Source organism: Oncorhynchus mykiss, chromosome 24 (genome assembly GCF_013265735.2).
Source record: "Oncorhynchus mykiss isolate Arlee chromosome 24, USDA_OmykA_1.1, whole genome shotgun sequence".
Taxonomy (NCBI): Eukaryota; Metazoa; Chordata; class Actinopteri; order Salmoniformes; family Salmonidae; genus Oncorhynchus; species Oncorhynchus mykiss.
In genome coordinates this window covers 25,570,715-25,593,540 of record NC_048588.1, presented here as the reverse complement: position 1 = coordinate 25,593,540, position 22,826 = coordinate 25,570,715, and the positions used below count along the sequence as shown (strand labels likewise).

General features: G+C 44.3%; 1 protein-coding gene across 11 annotated transcripts in view; it reads right to left on the bottom strand.

Moving 5' to 3' along the window:
* The window catches only part of msi1a (musashi RNA binding protein 1a), a 334,588-nt gene that overhangs the window by 9,886 nt on the left and 301,876 nt on the right, over positions 1 to 22,826 (bottom strand). For 7 of the 11 annotated variants that reach the window (XM_036961341.1, XM_036961340.1, XM_036961342.1 and 4 more), the window contains exon 12: positions 3,844 to 4,041. The exons of the other annotated variants lie outside the window; for them this stretch is intronic. In XM_036961341.1, the coding sequence (XP_036817236.1) occupies positions 3,844 to 4,041 (198 nt within the window). The remainder of the gene's footprint in view (positions 1 to 3,843; positions 4,042 to 22,826) is intronic. 11 annotated transcript variants of the gene reach the window in all.

Here is a 22,826-nt window from a genome sequence, read left to right as displayed (position 1 = left end):
GGGTCTGGCTCCGCAGTGGGTTGGGGCCTGGCTCCGCAGTGCGTGGGGGCCTGGCTCTGCAGTGGGTTGGGGCCTGGCTCCTCATTGGGTGGGGGCCTGGCTCCGCAGTGGGTGGGGGCCTGGCTCCGCAGTGGGTTGGGGCCTGGCTCCTCAGTGGGTTGGGGCCTGGCTCCGCAGTGGGTGGGGGCCTGGCTCCGCAATGGGTTGGGGCCTGGCCCCTCAGTGGGTGGGGGCCTGGCTCCGCAGTGGGTGGGGGTCTGGTTCCACAGTGGGTGGTGGCCTGGCTCTGCAGCGGGTGGGGGTCTGGCTCCGCAGCGGGTGGGGGTCTGGTTCCACAGTGGGTGGGGGCCTGGCTCCGCAGTGGGTGGGGGCCTGGCTCCAAAGTAGGTGGGCCTATGCCTTCCCAGGCCCACCCATGACTGAGCCCGTGGTGCCCAGTCATGTCGTATCCATAAATTAGGGCACAATTAATTGATTTAATTGACTGATTTCCTTAAATGAACTGTTACTCAGTAAAATCTCTGCATGTTGCGTTTATACTTTGGTTCAGTGTAGATGACCTTGACAGTGTATGTGGGGAAAACTATGGCTATAAAGCAAGAGAGGCAAAGAGCGCTAGACAGTCTTTTGAAAAGTAGAACACAACGCCAGAGAGAAATCCCAGACCAATAATACTGGAAATGAAGAAATGAGAGAGCAGGAAATCAAAAAGAAAAGGGGAAGTAGAGGAACCATGGGGTTGGCTTAAATTACTCTAATTGTTGTCTAGACCACTTGAGCCATTGCTGCAGTCAGCTCAGCACCAGGTGACCCTCTGTTTAGTGTGTTGAAAAGACAAAATTAAAATAAATAAAAACAAGAGCATATATTAAATAAAAGAATCGGGAGCCCATGGCGTGGTCTGCTCATTTTTCTCTCCGAGCGCCGCTCAGTGACACTCCCATTAATAAAGGAATATTAAATCAGTCTTTCCACTGCTGCCGGAGGCTTTCTCTTGGTGCGGATGTTCATTGAAAGGGAAGTCTATTAATGCTCTGGATCTGAAGACTCGTGAGAATAAGGGTTTTTAAAACCAGCTCAAGAAAGGAGACAGTCTAGATGAGAACGGAGGTGGATTTTTGCCACACATTGGAATACGTGTCAAAATGAAATATCCCATTCAAAGCTACGTAGGCTACGCTATACAGATCACCATAGATGATTGGATTGTGAAATAAGTTACTGTAACGGTGTTGCTCTCTAACAAGTGTATAAAAGCCACAGTACTATCTATGGATATCCCTGTTTGGGGGTAGAACACACACACAACGAGACACACACACCAGATCAAAAATTCCTTCTCCCCCTAACATTAGCAGATTAAATAATGACAAAGTTACCTCTTTGTGAGGGAGAAATAAACCACTTCTCAGAGTGACACTGCTGCTTAGTCGTATCAAGCAATGTCTCTGACTGGCTGCACTGTTCTTATCAGAGTGACCCAGTCCTAACAAGACTGTTTTAACCAATTACCCACTCTATCTCTGTTTATACAGCAGGCTAGATCTCTCATAATTGGTGGACTTTGTTGAATTGCACATCCCCCCCAGCCGTTCCCATGTTGAACAGGATTTATGGTATTTGAACCACACTGTCAGCCCCACTAATAACTACACATGACTTACTCTCATTGGAGCACAGTTGTGTGGTTTGAACACTATTGGTGATTTAAAAAGGTCAGAGTAACCCGATCTCATTGCAATAAAATGCTCCAGTCTAGATTAGGTACCAACAAAAGAACTGGGAAAGCAAAAGAACAGTAAGGTGTGTGTTTCTAAAGACCATATCATTCAGACTGTCAGTGGATGAGCTATGATAGTAAGTAACCTGTTCAATGCATTCTGCAACTCTTTGCTCATCAAATAGACTACATTCCAGCAACAAAACAATATCTCGAAAGATGTCAAGCCAACAGGAAAAATTTGCCACAAAACTTTTGCTCAACTTATTCATGATGATATTCATGAACGCTTGTCATACTTTTGTAACAAGAGTCAAATACAAGCCTAGGGAGCTCAATTTATTGTCACTCGTTCTTTATGACAGATTCCTGATCAGGGTTCTCTCTCCCTTACTTAAATAAGCAGTCTAAATACATATAAATGCAGTCATGTCAATTATGGTTCATCACCTCACCTGAAAAAGTAATACACTGTACCAACAAACAAGATGCAATGTGGGTAAGCAAGGGATGGAGATCAAACTAAACGTTTGCTGGTTCAAATCCCCGAGCTGACCAGGGGAACAAATCTGTCGATGTGCCCTTGAGCAAGGCACTTAACCCTAATTGCTCCTGTAAGTTGCTCTGGATAGGAGTGTCTTCTGAATGACTAAAATGTAAAACATTTAAATGTTTGTAGGCACTACAGTATATTACGTCACCATAACTGTGTGAAATGAGAACGGGGTGTCTGTCTGTCCTTCCCTCAGCTCCACATGGAGTGGGTAAGCAGACAGAGACATGTATACATACATATCAAACTAAACATATCCTGAAGTCATTTCCAAAAGCAGTGTTATGAGGGTATAGCAGGCAAACCGCCAGGGGTAGGCTGGACACAAAAAAAATTTAACAACGCTTTTTTTCTGATAAACACTAGTTCATTGCATCGCCGTGGAGCCCAGTTTCATAATATGACCATATTTCCCAGCTGCTTGCCATCGGTTTGAAGTAATCACGAAAAAACAGGCCTTATTTTAGGGCATTTTCACCCTCCCAGATCCTATTAGTTCTATGAGGCACCAACTCGCCTTCAGAACGTTCTATTCCCAGCTTATTGTTCTACGTCACAATGCCTGCTTCACTATTGTTGGCAATGAAATCTGCTCACGTTGTTTATAGTTAAAAAGTAAACAAACTAAAAATGACTCATGGAACTCTGAGGTCGTCCCATTGTTTACTATATGGGACATTTTGGCATGTCTGTCTGTTTTGCCAAATATCTTGCATGTATTTTTAGATTTTTTTTTTTTTCGGACGCCGTTTTAATAATGAGAATATCCTCTTTCTAATTATGCAAGTTTGGCCAGCAAGCTTTGTTGTCATCAAATGCTAGCCCCAAAATACTTTTTGCCCTTGGAACGCTGTGCTCGCCCCATTGTTTTCCTATGGAGAGGCATACCGGTCTGTTTCGCCAAATATCTCACGATGTATATATTTCGATTTTTTCAGGTCGGGCACCATTTTAATCAGGAGAATCTCCTCTTTGTAATTATGAAAGTCTGGGTAGCGAGCTCGTTTGTCATTGATCACTAGACCAGAAATAGTCAGAAGTTTTCATATGTTCCCTACTTTCTCATTACGCAGTCATAAGCACAGTTGACACACAATCGAGGTGCGGATGTTTACTTTCTACACGAGTAGTTTTTTTTTAGTTTCGTCCGATGAACAGATTGTAGTGGTAAAATAAAAAGTTATACATTTTTTTGTGCCATTTAGGCAATAATGGAATTCTAACCATCACTCCAGTCAAAACAGGCTCTGCGAATGTTCGATTCCATTCATTTGCTCTCGGCTCGCACTAGTCTTCCAGCTTAGCAAACGTTAATTTGCTGTTTTTCAGCCTTGGGTGAATTTTGACTCGTTCTATTGTCCAGCCTACCAGGGGTGCTACACTACAGTACATCACCTTCCTCTGATAGTTATAGTTCCCTTCTCTGTCTCTATAAACTTCTCTTTCCTCTCTTTCTCTCTTTTACACTCCCTCTCTTTTTCTCCCTCTCACAATAGCCTCATGAATTCGTAACTTGAATGGCATCATTGACTGATTGAAGGATTGAAGGAGATGTTAGCAGGGTACACACCTGGGCTCTTAAAGGGGTCCGGGCTGTGCTGCAGGTGGTGCTGGAGGGGGGAGTTGCAGGCGGAGGTGGCATGATGCTCACTGTGCTGCAGCATCTGAGCAGCCTGGGGCCCCAGGGAGCCATAGTCGGCAAAGGAGCAGGGGGGGCCCCGCAGGTCACTGGGCCCGGCCCCGGAATAGAACCCATAATCTGGGAACCCTGAGAGATAGGGGTATAGTATAGGGAGGGAGGGAGGGAGGGAGGGAGGTGGCGGGATGGAGGGAGGGAGGGTCGGGAGGGAGGGAAGTGGCGGGATGGAGGGAGGGAGGGTCGGGAGGGAGGGAGGGGCGGGATGGGACGCATGTCCATCATCGTGGAAACACTTTACACAGTACTGTAGTAATGTAATGAATTGGTTTTTGTGTGTGTTATTTTATTGCTATGTTGTTGTTGTTTTTCTACATGGCATTGTAGTGTGTTACAGGGCAAGGCAAACTACAGTAAACATCCATACTGGTTTTCTTCCTGCTTCTGCCCACCACACCCCAGTAGCCCCTTGAGAGACTGGGTACAGAGGCACTACACTACACACATACCAACCCTGCTCCCTAACACTAGTGTAGCTGAAGACTTCCACAATGGAACTCAATGTGGCCTCAAGCTAAAAATTATGGTCAAAGAAAATCTTTAGTAGAATTTACACCACATGTGATCACCACTTGCTCGCTTCAAAACACACACACATAATAACTGTGTGAAATACACACACTAAGAGCTCAAGGGTGAAAAATAACCAAAATGAGATTCTCCTAAAATAAGTGTGAGAATGATTAAGAAAAATCTATTATTCATGTTTGGGCTTCTGCTCATAAATCAATAAGATTATAACAGAAATTCCTCATACATTTTAGATTTGACACAGGCAAGATTTCACAATGTACTGGACTACTGATGCAGAGGAGAGGAGAAACAGACAAGGCATTTGTTAACTATAAAGCTTTATAGTTACAGCTCTATTCCATAGACACTCAGCGCCCTCACAGAGAACTGCATTATCTGTATAAATGGACTGCACTTATCAAGGATATTTTCTATTTTTATTTGAAATTCAGTTTAGCTTGGTAGTTTTCAGACCTGATTTGCTAGTTTTTATTTTGTTATAGTTGTATAAAAATATTTATATTTTGTTTCAGTTTTAGGGTTAGGGACAGAAAACATAACTGGGAGGCTAGGAGACAGTTGTGTTTGTGTTGTGTGTTGTGTTTGTGTGTTTTTGGGGATGTTATTTCTTGCAAAGAAAGATATATATACAATTATAGTCATGTTTGGGGATGAATTTACTTCTGCCAGATGCCTTTTATTGAGGTTTTGCGCTGAACACCATTGCACTACATTTTCTGACGGGCCGCACCCAGGCGGTGAAGGTAGGAAACAACATCTCCACTTCGCAGATCCTCAGCACTGGGGCCCCACAAGGGTGTATGCTCAGCCCCCTCCTGGACTCCCTGTTCACCCATGACTGTGTGGCCATGCACGCCTCCAACTCAATCATCAAGTTTGCAGATGACACAACTACAGTGGGCTTGATTACCAACAACAACGAGACAGCCTACAGGGAGGAGGTGAGGACACTTGGAGTGTGGTGTCAGGACAACAACCTCTCACTCAACGTCAACAAAACAAAGGAGATAATCGTGGACTTCAGGAAACAGCAGAGGAAGCACCCCCCTATCCACATCGACGGAACAGCAGTGGAGAATTTGGAAAGTTTTAAAGTTCCTCGGCGTACACATCACGGACAAACTTAAATGGTCCACCCACACAGACAGTGAGGTGAAGAAGGCACAACAGGGCCTTTTCAAATTTCTTCAGCCTCCTGAGGTTGGCTTGTCACCTAAAACCCTCACAAACCTTTACAGATGCACAATTGAGAGCATCCTGTCGGGCTGTATCACCGCCTGGTACGGCAACTGCACCGCTGACAACCGCAAGGCTCTCCAGAGGGTGGTGCGGTCTGTACAACGCTTCACCGGGGGCAAACTACCTGCCCTCCAGGACACCTACAGCACCCAATGTCACAGGAAGGCTAAAACGATCATCAAGGACAACAACAACCCAAGCCACTGCCTGTTCACCCCGCTACCATCCAGAAGGCGAGGTCAGTACAGGTGCATCAAAGTTAAACAGCCACCACTAACACAGAGAGGCTGCTGCCTACATACAGACTTGAGATCATTGGCCACTTTAATAAATGGATCACTAGTCACTTTAATAATGTTTACATATCTTGCATTACTCATCTCATATGTATATACTGTATTTTATACCATCTATTGCATCTTGCCTATGCCGCTCAGTCATCCATATATTCTTATTCCATCCCTTTACTTAGATGTGTGTATTAGGTAGTTGTTGTGGAATTGTTAGATTACTTGTTAGATATTACTGCAAGGTCGGGACTAGAAGCACATTTCGCTACACTCGCAATAACATCTGCTAACCATGTGTATGTGACCAATAAAATTTGATTTGACATGGTTGAGAGGCGTTGTGCCGTGAGGGGTTGACTTATTTGTTTTTTGAAACCAGGTCTGCTCTTCACTTGCGCTATATAAGATGGAAGGGAGTTCCATGCACTCGTGACTCGGTAGAATACTGTACGTTTCCTTGAATTTGTTCTGGACCTGGGGACTGTGAAAAGACCCCTGGTGGCATGTCTGGTGGGGTAAGTATGTGTGTCAGTGCTGTGTGTAAGTAGACTATGCAAACAATTTCCAACACATTGTTTGTTATGAAAATAAGAAGTGACGCAGTCATGCTTTCCTCAACCCTTAGCCAAGAGAGACTGGCGTGCATAGTATTAATATTAGCCCTCTGATTACAATAAAGAGCAAGACGTGATGCTCTGTTCTGGACCAGCTGCCTGCAGCTTTACTAGGTCTTTCTTTGCAGCACTTGACCATATGTCTGGACAATAATCAAGATAAGATTTTTTTTTAAATTGAGCCTGCAGGACTTACTTTGTGGAGTGTGTTGTCAAAAAAAGCAGAGTATCTCTTTATTACGGACAGACCTCTCCCCATCTCTTTATTACAGACAGACCTCTCCCCATCTCTTTATTACAGACAGACCTCTCCCCATCTCTTTATTACGGACAGACCTCTCCCCATCTTTACAACCATTGAATCTATATGTTTTGACCATGACAGTTTACAATCTAAGGTAACACCAAGTAATTTAGTGTCCTCAACTTGTCCAACAGCCACACCATTCAATACCATACTCAGCTGAGATCTAGAACTTAGAGAATGATTTGTACCAAATACAATGATCTAAGTTATAGAGATGTTCAGGACCAGTTTATTACTGGCCACCCATTCCAAAACAGACTGCAACTCTTTGTTAAGGGTTTCAGTGACTTCATTAGCTGTGGTTGCTGAGGCATATATGGTTGAATCATCAGCATACATGGACACACAGGCTTTGTTTTGCCAGTGACAGGTCATTGATAAAAATGGAAAAGAGAGGGCCTAATATCATTGATCTTGGCTTCATAATACATTTATTTTTTATTTTTGTTGAGTTTAATCACATAATTTCTCAATTTGCCGTAAGTCAGCCAGACTTATTAGCCACTCCTTTCCCCCCATTTATTTCAGCCATACAGTTTTTCAATCCCCCATCAATCCATGGAGCCTTAGCAGTTCTAAAAGTACGTTTCTTAACAGGTGCATGTTTATCAATTATTGGAAGAAGCAATTTCATAAATGCATCAAATGAAGCATCTGGATGCTCCTTATTAATCACATCAGACCAACAAATATTTTAACACCACATAAAAGTCACAGCAAAATCTTTTGTATGATTTTTTATACACTATTTTAGGCCCAGCCTTTGGAACTTTCCTGGACAGAGCCACTATATTGTGATCACAGCATCCAATGCATATACAGCTTTAGAACAAAGTTCTACAGTATTAGTAAAAATGTGATTTTACATGTGGATGATCTTGTTCCTGTAGTTTTTGTAAACCACCTGGTAGGTTGATGAATGACCCAAACCAGATTACAGGCACTGGTAACAGTGAGAAGCTTCCTCTTGAGCGGACAGTTTGATGAAAACCAGTCAATATTCAGGTCCCCAAGAAAGTAGACCTCTCTGTTTACATCACATACAATATCAAGCATTTCACACATATTATTTAGATACTGACTGTTAGCACTTGGTGGCCTATAGCAATACCCCAAAAGAAAAGGATTTAGATGTGCCAAGTGAACCTGCAACAACACTTCAATAACATTTTACATAAGATCTTTTCTAAGCATTACAGGGATATGGCTCTGAATATATGTGTATGCTGTGGGGTTGAAGCTATGAACCCATAGGCTTTGTTCTGTCATCCCTTCCAGGCTTTTGGGAAGGAGGGTGGACAACAAGCCTGTCATAGCGGATATAAGCAATATCCCCACGCGCTCTGGCAGCTTTCATGGCTGGCATAAGTTCTTTCCTCTTCTGGCACACAGCGTCAAGATAGTCCTAGCCGAGGAAGATGTACAGTGCATTCGGAAAGTATTCATACCCATTGAATTTTTACATACTTTGTTACGTTACAGACTTATTCTAAAATGTATTAAATTAATGTTTTTCCTCATCAATCTACACACAATACCCCATATTGACAAAGCAAAAACAGTTTTTTTAAAAGTGTTGCACATTTATAAAAATAAGAAAAACAGAAAAACATTATTTACATAAGTTCCAGCCCCTTTGCTATGACATGAAGTTGAGCTCAAGTGCATCCTGTTTCCATTAATCATCCTTGAGATGTTTCTACAACTTGATTGGAGTCCACCTGTGGTAAATTCAATAGATTGGACATGATTTGGAAAGGCACACACCTGTCTATATAAGGTCCCACTGTTGACAGTGCATGTCAGAGTAAAAACCAAGCTATGAGGTCGAAGCAATTGTAGAGTTCTGAGACAGGATTGGGTCGAGGCACAGATCTGGGGAAGAGTAACAAAATAATGTCTCCAGCATTGAAGGTCCCCAAGAACACTGTAGCCTCCATCGTACTTGAATGGAAGAATTCTGTAACCCTCAAGACTCTTGCTTGAGCTGGCCGCCTGGCCAAACTAAGCAATCTGGGGAGAAGCGCTTGGTCAAGGAGGTGACCAAGAACCCAAGTGTCACTCTGACAGAGCTCCAGAGTTCCTCTGTGGAGATGGGAGAACCTTCCAGAAGGACAACCATCTCTGCAGCACTCCACCAATCAGACCTTTATGGTAGAGTGGCCAGACAGAAACCACTCCTCAGTAAAAGGCAAATGACAGCCCGCTTGGAGTTTGCTAAAAGGCAAAAGACTAAAGACTCTCAGACCATGAGAAACAAGATTCCCCTGTCTGATGAAACCAAGATTGAACTCTTTGGCCTGAATGCCTTGATCCTTGATGAAAACCTGCTCCAGAGCCCTCAGGACCTCAGACTGGGGCTGAAGGTTCGCCTTCCAACAGGGCAACGACCCTAAGCACACAGCCAGGACAACGCAGGAGTGGCTTCTGGACAAGTCTCTGAATGTCCTTGGGTGGCCCAATCAGAGCCTGGACTTGAACCCGATCGAACATCTCTGGAGAGACCTGAAAATAGCTGTGCAGCAATGCTCCCCTCCAACCTGACAGAGCTTGAAAGGATCTGCAGAGAAGAATGGGAGAAACTCCCCAAATACAGGTGTGCCAAGCTTGTAGCATCATACCCAAGGTTTATCATTATGTGGTATTGTGTGTAGATTAATGAGGGGAAAATGACTATTTAATTGAAAAATAAGGCTGTAACATAACAAAATGTGGAAAAAGTCAAGGGGTCTGAACTACAAAAATCTCTGAAACTGGAAACACCTATCTCCCTCACTAGCTTTAAGCACCAACTGAGCAGCTCACAGATTACTGCACCTGTACATAGCCCACCTATAATTTAGACTAAACAACTACCTCTTTCCCTACTGTATTTATTTTATTTATTTATTAATTTTGCTCCTTTGCACCCCAATATTTTTATTTCTACTTTGCACATTCTTCCACTGCAAATCTACCATTCCAGTGTTTTACTTGCTATATTGTATTTACTTTGCCACCCTTATCTCACCTCATTTGCTCACATCGTATATAGACTTGTTTATACAGTATGTTTGTTTAGCTCCATGTGTAACTCTGTGTCGTTGTATCTGTCGAACTGCTTTGCTTTATCTTGGCCAGGTCGCAATTGTAAATGAGAACTTGTTCTCAACTTGCCTACCTGGTTAAATAAAGGTGAAATAAAAAAATAACAAAATAAATTTAAAAAAGTTATTGGCTCTTTCCAGAACAGCTACTGTACCTTGTCCTTGAACTTCAGGAATTTGACCACTATCGGCCTGGGCCTGTCACCTGGCCCGGTGTTGGGGTTTCCAGTCCTGTGGACGCGCTCCACCTCAATCTTCCTGTGGTCCATCTTCAGTTTCTCCGAGATCATTTCCCTCACTTTGTCCTCAGACTCCATCCAAGTCTCATGTGGAGATTCTGCAATTCTGCCCACAACCATGTTGTTCCACCTTGATTGGCCCTAGAGATGATTTCTCTGTCATTGTTATATTGGATTCATATACAGAACTGATGTCCTCTCCCAATGACTTACAGACTGCTGTCATCTTGCCGTTCTCCTGTTTAAACTCGAGCTAACACTGGGAGAACTGCAAACTGTTCTTCAGGTCCTGGACCTCTCTGGTCAGGTCATCCATTATTTTATTAGTTCCACCAGTATTCGGACAAAAAAAGTTGAAGCTATTTTCTTGTGGTTGAAACAACTGCTTTAGAACTGTTTTTGTTTGTTTAAAAGATCCTTCACCTGTGATAGAGAAACTCCACTGTCCACAGCAAAGTGTGTTGCGGGCTATGTTCAAGCTAGCTTGATAGGCAGCTAGCTAGCAGCTAGGCAGGATCACTGGACAGATAGTAGCGGTCCTAGCAACTAATGCCAACTGCATCGCAGGATCCAAACTCAAAAGGTAGCTAGTAACGGAACTGACAGATTTCCACTGGTCTAATGTTCATTGCTCGTGTTTCTTGGCCCAAGCAAGTCTCTTCTTTTTACTGGTGTCCTTTATAGTAGTGGTTTCTTTGCAGCAATTCGACCATGAAGGCCTGATTCACGCGGTCTCCTCTGAACAGTTGATGTTGAGATGTGTCTGTTACTTAAACTCTGTGAAGCATTTATATGGGCTGTAATTTCTGAGGTACAGTTAACTCTAATGAACTTATCCTCTGCAGCAGAGGTAACTCTGCGTCTTCCTTTCCTGTGGAGGTCCTCATGAGACCCAGTTTCATCATAGTGTTTGATGGTTTTTGCGACTGTTCATTAAGAAACTTTCAAAGTTCTTCAAATTTTCCAGATTGACTGACATTCATGTCTTAAAGTAATGATGGACTGTCGTTTCTCTTGCTTATTTGAGCTGTTCTTGCCATAATATGGCCTTGGTCTTTTACCAAATAGGGCTATCTTCTGTATACCACCCCTACTTGTCACAACACAACTGACTGGCTCAAACGCATTAAGAAGAAAATACATTCCACAAATGAACTTTTAACAAGGCACACCTGTTAATTGAAATGCATTCCAGGTGACTACCTCATGAAGCTGGTTGAGAGAATGCCAAGAGTGTGCAGAGCTGTCATCAAGGTAAAGGGTGGCTACTATGAAGAACCTCAAATATAAAATAGATTTAGATTTGTTTAACACTTTTTTGCTTACTACATGTATTATTTCATAGTTCTGATGTCTTCACTATTATTCTACAATGTAGAAAATAGTAAAAATAAATAAAAACCCTTGAATGAGTAGGTGTGTCCGCACTGAGACAACAGATGCAACATGTACTTTAGAAGACAGTTTTAAACACTCAAGGAGATGAAAAACAGAAAGAGAGAAGTGTTCAGGATGCGCCGGCCCACTCCACTCCTCCGCATCTCTCCAGAAGAGGGGGACGCCCACTCAAGCAAAGCATTTTTTAATCATTTAAGGAAGGGAACAAAACATACACCTAGGTTTAATACATTTTTTATGTGCACGCTAATAGCCGGGTGTCCTTGAGGTTCAAAGTGATTTCTGAGCTCCCCTCTAATTAGCCGTCCCGTTCTGTTTCCTCTCGTCGTCCTAATTAGATCTTTAACAACAAACAAATGAAGACCTTTACAGAGCAACGCCCCTGACACCCACATTAGTTCACACTGAGGAGGAGGCCTCCGGCTGGCCCCTTCCCTTTGTCTGTCTGTCTCCCTCACAGGCCACCCGCCATGATGGTAGCCTGCAGAAACATCCCTCTAAATACAGACCAGCGAGAACAAAGTAGCAGGAACGACAGGAAGACAAATACAACATTATCGCTCTTGCACACGCGCCTGTGCGCGTACACACACACACTTACAACAAACACACCTGGCGGCTTTGTTTGCACTGACATGGAAAATGAGTCCTCGCTGCCGGCGTCCCTGGTGCCGTGAAGGTCTTATCTAACAAAGCACAGCAAAATGACTTGTATTATTCAGGGAGATCACGGCTAATGATAGCACTATCTATGTAAAATGTGGAATAAAATGCAGTTAAAAAGCTCCCATTTACAGACTACAGAGACCACTGGATCGGCCATCTGGAAGAATGGAGGCGCTTGATTATCGCGCTGAGCTAATTCTCCTTTCTGTGCATGCAAATGATTCACTTTGAGCATGTGGAAGTAGAAAACGGAGTGGAATTAAACAGCAGCATTGGAGAGATCAAGGTTGGGACCATATTGGCAGGGCTCTGATGTTCCTCTAGCGACTCATGTCTTCTGTCTGTATGTCCATTCTGATGGAGAATAGCAAAGAAAGATGGAGGTATAATCTAATTACATAAAATGAGAGAAAATAACTCTATTACAACAGTTGTGTCAACTCCCAACCAGCGCCGTAACATGAGCAGTGTTCAGCAGCCTGTCTCTATCATGGCCAAACAGATACATTGGAGCTGTGGAACATCTGCAGGGCCCCTGGCCCCCAGAGAGAGTCTGTCCCTGGCTGCAGCCGCAGTACTTCCCTGGCAACACAGCTGACACCCGGCGTGGCTGGGCTGACTGGAGCTCTGGAGGAGTGTCTCGTCAACGCTACTACCATTAGAGAGACCCCATCTGGGAAAGTCACTACAGAGCCACTGGGAGGATGAGGTGACAGAGGCTAAACACAGGCTCGAGTTCTCTAGTCCTCTCTGCCATTACACATAACACTCCACAACATGTATCAAAGGGTACAAACATGAAATAAACCAAACAAATGAATAAATAAATAGCCTTTTTTTGGAGATGTTAGATAACATAGAGGTGATTTATTGCTGCAGGGAATCGTAGTGCGTTGCTTTCCCTTCAGTGGATGTTCATGTGAGGCCAGGAAAACCCTTAAACAATACCGATGGCCAACAACCCGTGTACAATATAGTTACATCATCACATTCAGCAACATAGGGCCACTGTACTCGACCAAACACCCCCTTGTGGTGTGACGACCATGATACAGTCTCCCATTTCAGTTCAATCTATTAAAAACAATAATTAAAAAATAATATATTAATAACAAACAACCAAGATTAGGTGGTCTTTCTCTGCAACATCCCTATTCTTAATTGGGGGGCAATTACTCATCTGCACAACAAATTAGTGTGTCTCTGGGTTGCTGTGGCAACAGGATGGGGGACTATATAGGCTCAATGGAGTGGATCGTTGAGGGAGCGTTATCATTTATGATTATAATCGCTCTCCTCCACTTCTCTTCTCCTCAGCATGCCGTGTGCATGGAGGACAGATGAAGTCCATTCTAACCACTTCCATCATGGTCATCACCATTACTGTCAAAATCACTGTCATCATCCTCTTCACAAGTCTGTTTACCAGTCTGTTTAACAGTCTACCTCCAGTCGAGATTTTGATTTCATGTTTCAAGTGATGCTTTCAAAAAGTTTTGAAATGCTGATAATGTCACGGAGAATGCTAGTATTTGCTTCCGTTTTGTGTCATTATGAATGAAAAGCTTCTTCTTTAACATGTCTGGGTCTACTGCCAAGTCTGTCGTCTAAACGTTGTGCCTAATGGAGGGAGAAACGCTAAACACCTTTCCTGTCAGCAACATTATTCACACTATTTATGTGGTGATGTGAAAAGAAAAAAAACGGTTGCCATCTAAAAAGCTCTTCCATAGAATGATAGTGGAAGAGTTGACCTGGAGGACTTGTGCCAACCTTGGAAATAACATTTCACACAATCACCTGCCTCAGGCTTCACTGTCAGAGGCACTGGATACATTAGATATCGCCCCAGAGTGTGTGTGTGTCTATTTACTCAAACAAAACCCTGTCTCGTTCAGTCACGCACACTGACCTTGCAAGTAAACACCTGCATACACACTCACATATGTACACATCCATTCAGGGAGGCACAAGTGTGCACGCATGTATAGGCACAGAGCAGTGCAGATCTCTTCAGAAATAGTGAATAATACACTTGTCAAATGTGCTTCAAAATGAGCTTTGAATTTCAGAGCATCTGCAATTAGCTCCATTTCCACCTATGTCATTTGAAAAGATGAGGCTCTCTTTCTGTTCTGCCTGGAGTGGCTTTCAGTCCCCGTCTCAAACACCATTTTCTAACTGAATAGGTGACTAATTAACAAAGGACAAGTTCTTTTCAGCCTGCGATGGCAGTTCATAAATAATCGCTAGATAATGGCTCCTCATTTTGTGCTCCGATAGGCTGGCATAATGATAGTTAATAGATGATATATCCTGGATGTTCACAGGCAGAGGAGTACTGCCATCCATCCATAGACACAGCGCTACAGCCCTTATATCTTCACTCAACATGCTTTCACATCCACAGACCACACACGCACGCACACGCACACACACACACACACACTTTCATCATCACACATCATCACACAAACAAACACCATGAGAATAGAAGTGGAAAGGAGCTCACAAACAAGTGGTGCTGGACTGCTGGTAGAGGACAGCTGGTAGAGGACTGCTGGTTTGATTTGATTTGCTCGTAGAGGACTGTTGGTAGAGGACAGCTGGTAGAGGACAGCTGGTAGAGGACAGCTGGTAGAGGACTGTTGGTTTGATTTGATTTGCTCGTAGAGGACTGTTGGTAGAGGACAGCCGGTAGAGGACAGCTGGTAGAGGACAGCTGGTAGAGGACAGCTGGTAGAGGACTGTTGGTTTGATTTGATTTGCTCGTAGAGGACTGTTGGTAGAGGACAGCCGGTAGAGGACAGCTGGTAGAGGACAGCTGGTAGAGGACAGCTGGTAGAGGACTGCTGGTAGAGGAGCCAGAGCAGACACATATACACTGTATCTATCTTCATCATAAGAGGAGACATTTCCACACCCTCTGGGCTCTGGGCAGGGGAGTCGGGGTGACCTAGTTTGAGTGAACAGTCTGTTTTCCTTTAGAGTGATTCTGACATAGCTGTCCATCAGGGGGTGGGAAAGGGGGGAAACTGTCTGTGGTCCAGGGTCCAGACTCGACTCACATTGGAGAGAGAAGGACAAACGAACAGGAGACATTGTTACTGATTGAGGGATGCAGATCACCTAAATATAATGATCACCTGCAGCTACAGAAGAAGGCGGAGGGAAGGAGGCAAGACGGTTAAAGAGACGCTAGTGTCTCATTCCATTCTCCTCCAACTCAACCTCACTTTCCTGACACGCCCCTTCACCATATGACAAGGAATCCAGTGGGCTGCATTTAGAACTGAGGTCAGTCACTGGTTGGACCAGTGTGTCAGCTGCCTGGGACACATGAATAGAAATCATGTCCTGCCAAGTCAGGCCCAGAGTGCCATGGTGCTTCAGCTCTGAGCTGTTGCAAATCAGGCTAATGTCGTAATCACACAGGAGTCTGCCTAGAGGAAAGGACCAAACCCTCCATACAGTGCATTCGGAAAGTATTCAGACCCCATCACTTTAACCACATTTTGTTACGTTACAGCCGTATTCTAACAGGTAGATATTTTTTTTGCAAATTTATAACAAATTAAAAACAGAAATACCTTAATTATTCAGACCCTTTGCTATGAGACTCGAAATTGAGCTCAGGTGCATCCTGTTTCCATTGATCATCTTTGAGATGTTTCCACAACTTGAAAGAAGTTCACCTGTGGTAAATTCAATTGATTGGACATGATTTTTAAAAGACACACCCCTGTCTATATAAGGTTCCACTTGAGAGTGGAAGCCATGAGGTCGAAGGAATTGTTCGTAGAGTTCAGAGACAGGATTGTGTCGAGGCACAGTTCTGGGGAAGGGTACCAAAAACATTATGCAGCATTGAAGGTTCCCAAGGACGCAGTGGCCTCCATCATTCTTAAATATAAGAAGTTTGGAAGCACCAAGATTCTTCCTAGAGCTGCCTGCCAGGCTAAACCGAGCCATCGGGGGAGAAGGGCCTTGGGTCAGGGAGGTGACCAAGAACTCGATGGTCACTCTGACAGAGCTCCAGAGTCCCTCTGTGGAGATGGGAGAACCTTCCAGAAGGACAACCATCTCTGCAGCACTCCACCAATCAGGCCTTTATGGTAGAGTGACCAGACGGAAGCCACTCCTCAGTAAAAGGCACATGACAGCCCGCTTGGAGTTTGCTCAGACAATGACAAACAAGATGCTCTGGTCTGATGAAACCAAGATTGAACTCTTTGGCTTGAATGCCAAGAGTCCAATCTTTAGGAAACCTAGCACCATCCTTACGGTGAAGCATGGTGGTAGCAGAATCATGCCGTGGGGATGTTTTTCAGCGGCAGGGACTGGGAGACTAGTCAGGATCGAGGGAAAGATGAACGGAGCAAAGTACAGAGAGATCCTTGGTGAAAACCTGCTCCAGTGCACTCAGGACCTCAGACAGGGCGAAGGTTCACCTTCCAACAACACAACGACCCTAAGCACACAGTCAAGACAACGCAGGAGTGGCTTCCGGACAAGTCTCTGAATGTCCTTGAGTGGCCCAGCCAGAGCACAGACTTGAAACCGATCTAACATCTCTGGAGAGACCTGAAAATAGCTGTGCAGCGATGCTCCCCATCCAACCTGAGGATCTGAATGGGAGAAACTACAGGTGTACCAAGCTTGTAGCAACATTCCCAAGAAGACTCAAGGCTATAATCGCTGCCAAATGTGCTTCAACAAAGAACTGAGTAAAGGGTCTGAATACTTATGTCAATGTGATATTTCAGTTTAAATATTCTATACATTTGCAAAAATGGCTAAAAACCTGTTTTTGCTTTGTTATTATGGGGTATTCTGTGTAGATTGATGAGTAAAACAAACAATTTCATCCATTTTAGAATAAGGCTGTAACGTAACCAAATGTAGCGTAACAAACGCTCCAGATCGCTCCTAGATACCAGTTTTTGAGCTTGTCATCAATAATGACTAACAACCAACAACTACCATGCAGATACAGTAAGACAATCCTGGATACCATGTCAGCTTGTAGAAGTAGATACAAGAACACAGAAAACAGTAGTAGCTAGGAGCTATGACTATGTCCACCACTACCATGACCACTACAGGTGGCATGCACTGAAGTCACACTGATACACACAGGGATCAGGCACAACAGGAGGAACACACATGAATGACAGAATGGTTATATCTTCGTACATAAAAACACTACAGTAAATCTAATAAACACAAACTCTTCATCTAATGAAGACAGGATGGAATAGAGAGAGAGAGCGAGAGAGAGAAAAGAAAGAAAGAAAGAGAGCAGACAGAACTAACGAATGAGCATGGAGGAAGAAGAGATGAGAGAAGTTAGAGAAAAATACAAGTTTGGGATGGAGAGGAGGAAAGATAGAGGGAGAATAGGAGATGGTCAGGAGGAATGTGAGGGAGTAGTAGGATGTGAGGCATGAGTAGGATGTGAGGGAGTAGTAGGTGTGAGGGGGTAGTAGGGTGTGAGGGGGTAGTAGGTGTGAGAGATGGTAGGATGTGAGGGGGTAGTAGGTGTGAGGGGGTAGTAGGGTGTGAGGGGTAGTAGGGTGTGAGGGGGTAGTAGGTGTGAGAGATGGTAGGATGTGAGGGGGTAGTAGGTGTGAGGGGGTAGTAGGGTGTGAGGGGGTAGTGGGGTGTGAGGGAGTAGTAGAGTGTGAGGAAGTAGTAGGGTGTGAGGGGGTAGTAGGATGTGAGGGGGTAGTAGGGTGTGAGGGAGTAGTAGGGTGTAAGGGGGTAGTAGGGTGTGAGGGGGTAGTAGGGTGTGAGGGGGTAGTAGGGTGTGAGGGGGTAGTAGGTTTGAGGGGTTAGTAGGTGTGAGAGATGGTAGGGTGTGAGGGGGTAGTAGGGTGTGAGGGGGTAGTAGGATGTGAGGGGGTAGTAGGATGTGAGGGGGTAGTAGGTGTGAGGGAGTAGTAGGGTGTGAGGGGGTAGTAGGTGTGAGAGATGGTAGGGTGTGAGGGGGTAGTAGGGTGTGAGGGGGTAGTAGGATGTGAGGGGGTAGTAGGGTGTGAGGGGGTAGTAGGTAGTAGGGTGTGAGGGGGTAGTAGGATGTGAGGGGGTAGTAGGTTTGAGGGGGTAGTAGGTGTGAGGGGGTAGTAGGTGTGAGGGGGTAGTAGGGTGTGAGGGGGTAGTAGGTGTGAGGTGGTAATAGGGTGTGAGGGGGTAATAGGTGTGAGGGGGTAGTAGGTGTGAGGGGGTAGTAGGTGTGAGGGGGTAGTAGGTGTGAGGGGGTAGTAGGTGTGAGGGGGTAGTAGGATGTGAGGGGGTAGTAGGGTGTGAGGGGGCAGTAGGTGTGAGGGGGTAGTAGGGTGTGAGGGGGTAGAAGATGTGAGGGGTGTGGGGTGGTAGAGGGTGTGAGGGTGTGAGGGGGTAGTAGAGTGTGAACAAACCTTCTGGCAGGCAGGCAGAGTGCACCAAGAGGAGTGTTTGAGGTGAGCAGAGAAGGACCATAGGCTCTCTGAAAGGCCCAACCAAGTCAGATACAGAAACAACTGGTCAAATTCACAACCAATCACAAACTACCATTGCTACCATTGCTTCTATCTGTATGTATACCATTGCTACCATTGCTTCTATCTGTATGTATACCATTGCTACCATTGCTTCTATCTGTATGTATACCATTGCTACCATTGCTTCTATCTGTATGTATACCATTGCTACCATTGCTTCTATCTGTATGTATACCATTGCTTCTATCTGTATGTATACCATTGCTTCTATAATAAAACTGTGAAGGACCTCGGCGTTACTCTGGACCCTGATCTCTCTTTTGAAGAACATATCAAGACCATTTCAAGGACAGCTTTTTTCCATCTACGTAACATTGCAAAAATCAGAAACTTTCTGTCCAAAAATGATGCAGAAAAATTAATCCATGCTTTTGTCACTTCTAGGTTAGACTACTGCAATGCTCTACTTTCCGGCTACCCGGATAAAGCACTAAATAAACTTCAGTTAGTGCTAAATACGGCTGCTAGAATCCTGACTAGAACCAAAAAATTTGATCATATTACTCCAGTGCTAGCCTCTCTACACTGGCTTCCTGTCAAAGCAAGGGCTGATTTCAAGGTTTTACTGCTAACCTACAAAGCATTACATGGGCTTGCTCCTACCTATCTCTCTGATTTGGTCCTGCCGTACATACCTACACGTACGCTACGGTCACAAGACGCAGGCCTCCTAATTGTCCCTAGAATTTCTAAGCAAACAGCTGGAGGCAGGGCTTTCTCCTATAGAGCTCCATTTTTATGGAACGGTCTGCCTACCCATGTCAGAGACGCAAACTCGGTCTCAACCTTTAAGTCTTTACTGAAGACTCATCTCTTCAGTGGGTCATATGATTGAGTGTAGTCTGGCCCAGGAATGGGAGGGTGAACGGAAAGGCTCTGGAGCAACGAACCGCCCTTGCTGTCTCTGCCTGGCCGGTTCCCCTCTTTCCACTGGGATTCTCTGCCTCTAACCCTATTACAGGGGCTGAGTCACTGGCTTACTGGGGCTCTCTCATGCCGTCCCTGGAGGGGGTGCGTCACCTGAGTGGGTTGATTCACTGAGGTGGTCATCCTGTCTGGGTTGCCCCCCCCCCCCCCTTGGGTTGTGCCGTGGCGGAGGTCTTTGTGGGCTATACTCAGCCTTGTCTCAGGATGGTAAGTTGGTGGTTGAAGATATCCCTCTAGTGGTGTGGGGGCTGTGCTTTGGCAAAGTGGGTGGGGTTATATCCTTCCTGTTTGGCCCTGTCTGGGGGTGTCCTCGGATGGGGCCACAGTGTCTCCTGACCCCTCCTGTCTCAGCCTCCAGTATTTATGCTGCAGTAGTTTATGTGTTAGGGGGCTAGGGTCAGTTTGTTATATCTGGAGTACTTCTCCTGTCCTATTCGGTGTCCTGTGTGAATCTAAGTGTGCGTTCTCTAATTCTCTCCTTCTCTCTTTCTTTCTCTCTCTCGGAGGACCTGAGCCCTAGGACCATGCCTAGGACCTAGGACCATGAACATTTGAACATCTTGGCCATGTTCTGTTATAATCTCCACCCGGCACAGCCAGAAGAGGACTGGCCACCCCACATATGCTCTCTCTAATTCTCTCTTTCTTTCTCTCTCTCGGAGGACCTGAGCCCTAGGACAATGCCCCAGGAATACCTGACATGATGACTCCTTGCTGTCCCCAGTCCACCTGACCGTGCTGCTGCTCCAGTTTCAACTGTTCTGCCTTATTATTATTCGACCATGCTGGTCATTTATGAACATTTGAACGTCTTGGCCATGTTCTGTTATAATCTCCACCCGGCACAGCCAGAAGAGGACTGGCCACCCCACATATGCTCTCTCTAATTCTCTCTTTCTTTCTCTCTCTCGGAGGACCTGAGCCCTAGGACAATGCCCCAGGAATACCTGACATGATGACTCCTTGCTGTCCCCAGTCCACCTGACCGTGCTGCTGCTCCAGTTTCAACTGTTCTGCCTTATTATTATTCGACCATGCTGGTCATTTATGAACATTTGAACATTTTGGCCATGTTCTGTTATAATCTCCACCCGGCACAGCCAGAAGAGGACTGGCCACTCCACATAGCCTGGTTCCTCTCTAGGTTTCTTCCTAGGTTTTGGCCTTTCTAGGGAGTTTTTCCTAGCCACCGTGCTTCTACACCTGCATTGCTTGCTGTTTGGGGTTTTAGGCTGGGTTTCTGTACAGCACTTTGAGATATCAGCTGATGTACGAAGGGCTATATAAATACATTTGATTTGATTTGATTTATCTGTATGTATACCATTGCTACCATTGCTTCTATCTGTATGTATACCATTGCTTCTATCTGTATGTATACCATTGCTTCTATCTGTATGTATACCATTGCTTCTATCTGTATGTATACCATTGCTACCATTGCTTCTATCTGTATGTATACCATTGCTACCATTGCTTCTATCTGTATGTATACCATTGCTACCATTGCTTCTATCTGTATGTATATCATTGCTTCTATCTGTATGTATACCATTGCTACCATTGCTTCTATCTGTATGTATACCATTGCTACCATTGCTTCTATCTGTATGTATACCATTGCTACCATTGCTTCTATCTGTATGTATGACCCTTTACCAGTGTACCTTTTTATTTTACCTTTATTTAACTAGGCAAGTCAGATAAGAACAAATTCTTATTTACAATGACGGCCTAGGAACAGTGGGTTAACAGATTTGTACCATGTCAGCTCTGGGGTTTGAACTTGCAACCTACCGGGCTACCCTGCCGTCCCTCTAAGCACAACATTTTTTTACTGGTTTTCTAATATTGTTGTATGGTGGTATTATACATTTAGTATTGTAGATATGTGGTGGTGTAATAATGTTATATGATGTACTGTTTTATCTTTTGTTTTATATATTATGTACTGTAAGTGCTTCAATGTGTTTGGACCCCAGGAAGAGTAGGTGCTGCCTTGGTAGGAAATAATGGGGATCCCTAATAAATACTAATACAAACACTGAGTGTGTATGATTATGTGTGTGTGTGTGTGTGTGTGTGTGTGTCTGAGTGTGTTTCTTTCACTATGTTTCTCACAGACATTTCCACTGTCTACCAACAGCACATTTGGTTTGAGTTTGATCTACACTGCTGGTTTTCTGTACTGGATCACTTTGAAGTAGGCTGTGTTCCATGAGAAGACTGTGATCATCTACAAACGGATTCTGCTCCGGTGTAATACCTTCAAAATCAAACAATCCTGGTTACTTTTTGATTCCGACATGCAATAGTTCCTGACTTTACTTCTAGAAATGTATTGCTGAAAGGGGAGCATAATATAATGAAATCTTATTCTAGATAAAGAAGGGCATCATAGATTTGAGGATTGCAGGTGGATCAAAAGGTGTATTCCTAGTCTTAAATACTATTGTTCTATGTGAGGGGTTTTAATCTAGCAGCAGGACCCACTGACTAGCCGGTCCAACATCCCTACAGCACTGCTCCCACTATCTGATGAAATAATCTTTAATCTAGACCATATTGCCCTAGGGCACGTCAGGGAGAGGCTGGGTAGGCCTGCGGGACCCCTGGGGAACTAAAAGAGGGCATCCTGTACTGCCAGGAGTGTGTTTGATGGATAATGTGTTAACATCTTCCTCAGGTTTCACTGCCTTGTCACCCTCTCCTTTTTTCAATTGTAATTCAAAACCCATGTCCATAGTTACAGTTGAAGTCACAAGTTTACATACACTTAGGTTGGAGTCATTCAAATTTGCTTTTCAACCACTCCACAAATTTCTTGTCAACAAACTATAGTTTTGGCAAGTCAGTTAGGACATCTACTTTGTGCATGACACAAGTGATTTTTCCAACAATTGTTAACAGACAGATTATTTCACTTATAATTCACTGTATCACAATTCCAGAATTTCAGAATTTTACATACACCAAGTTGACTGTGCCTTTAAACAGCTTGGAAGATTCCAGAAA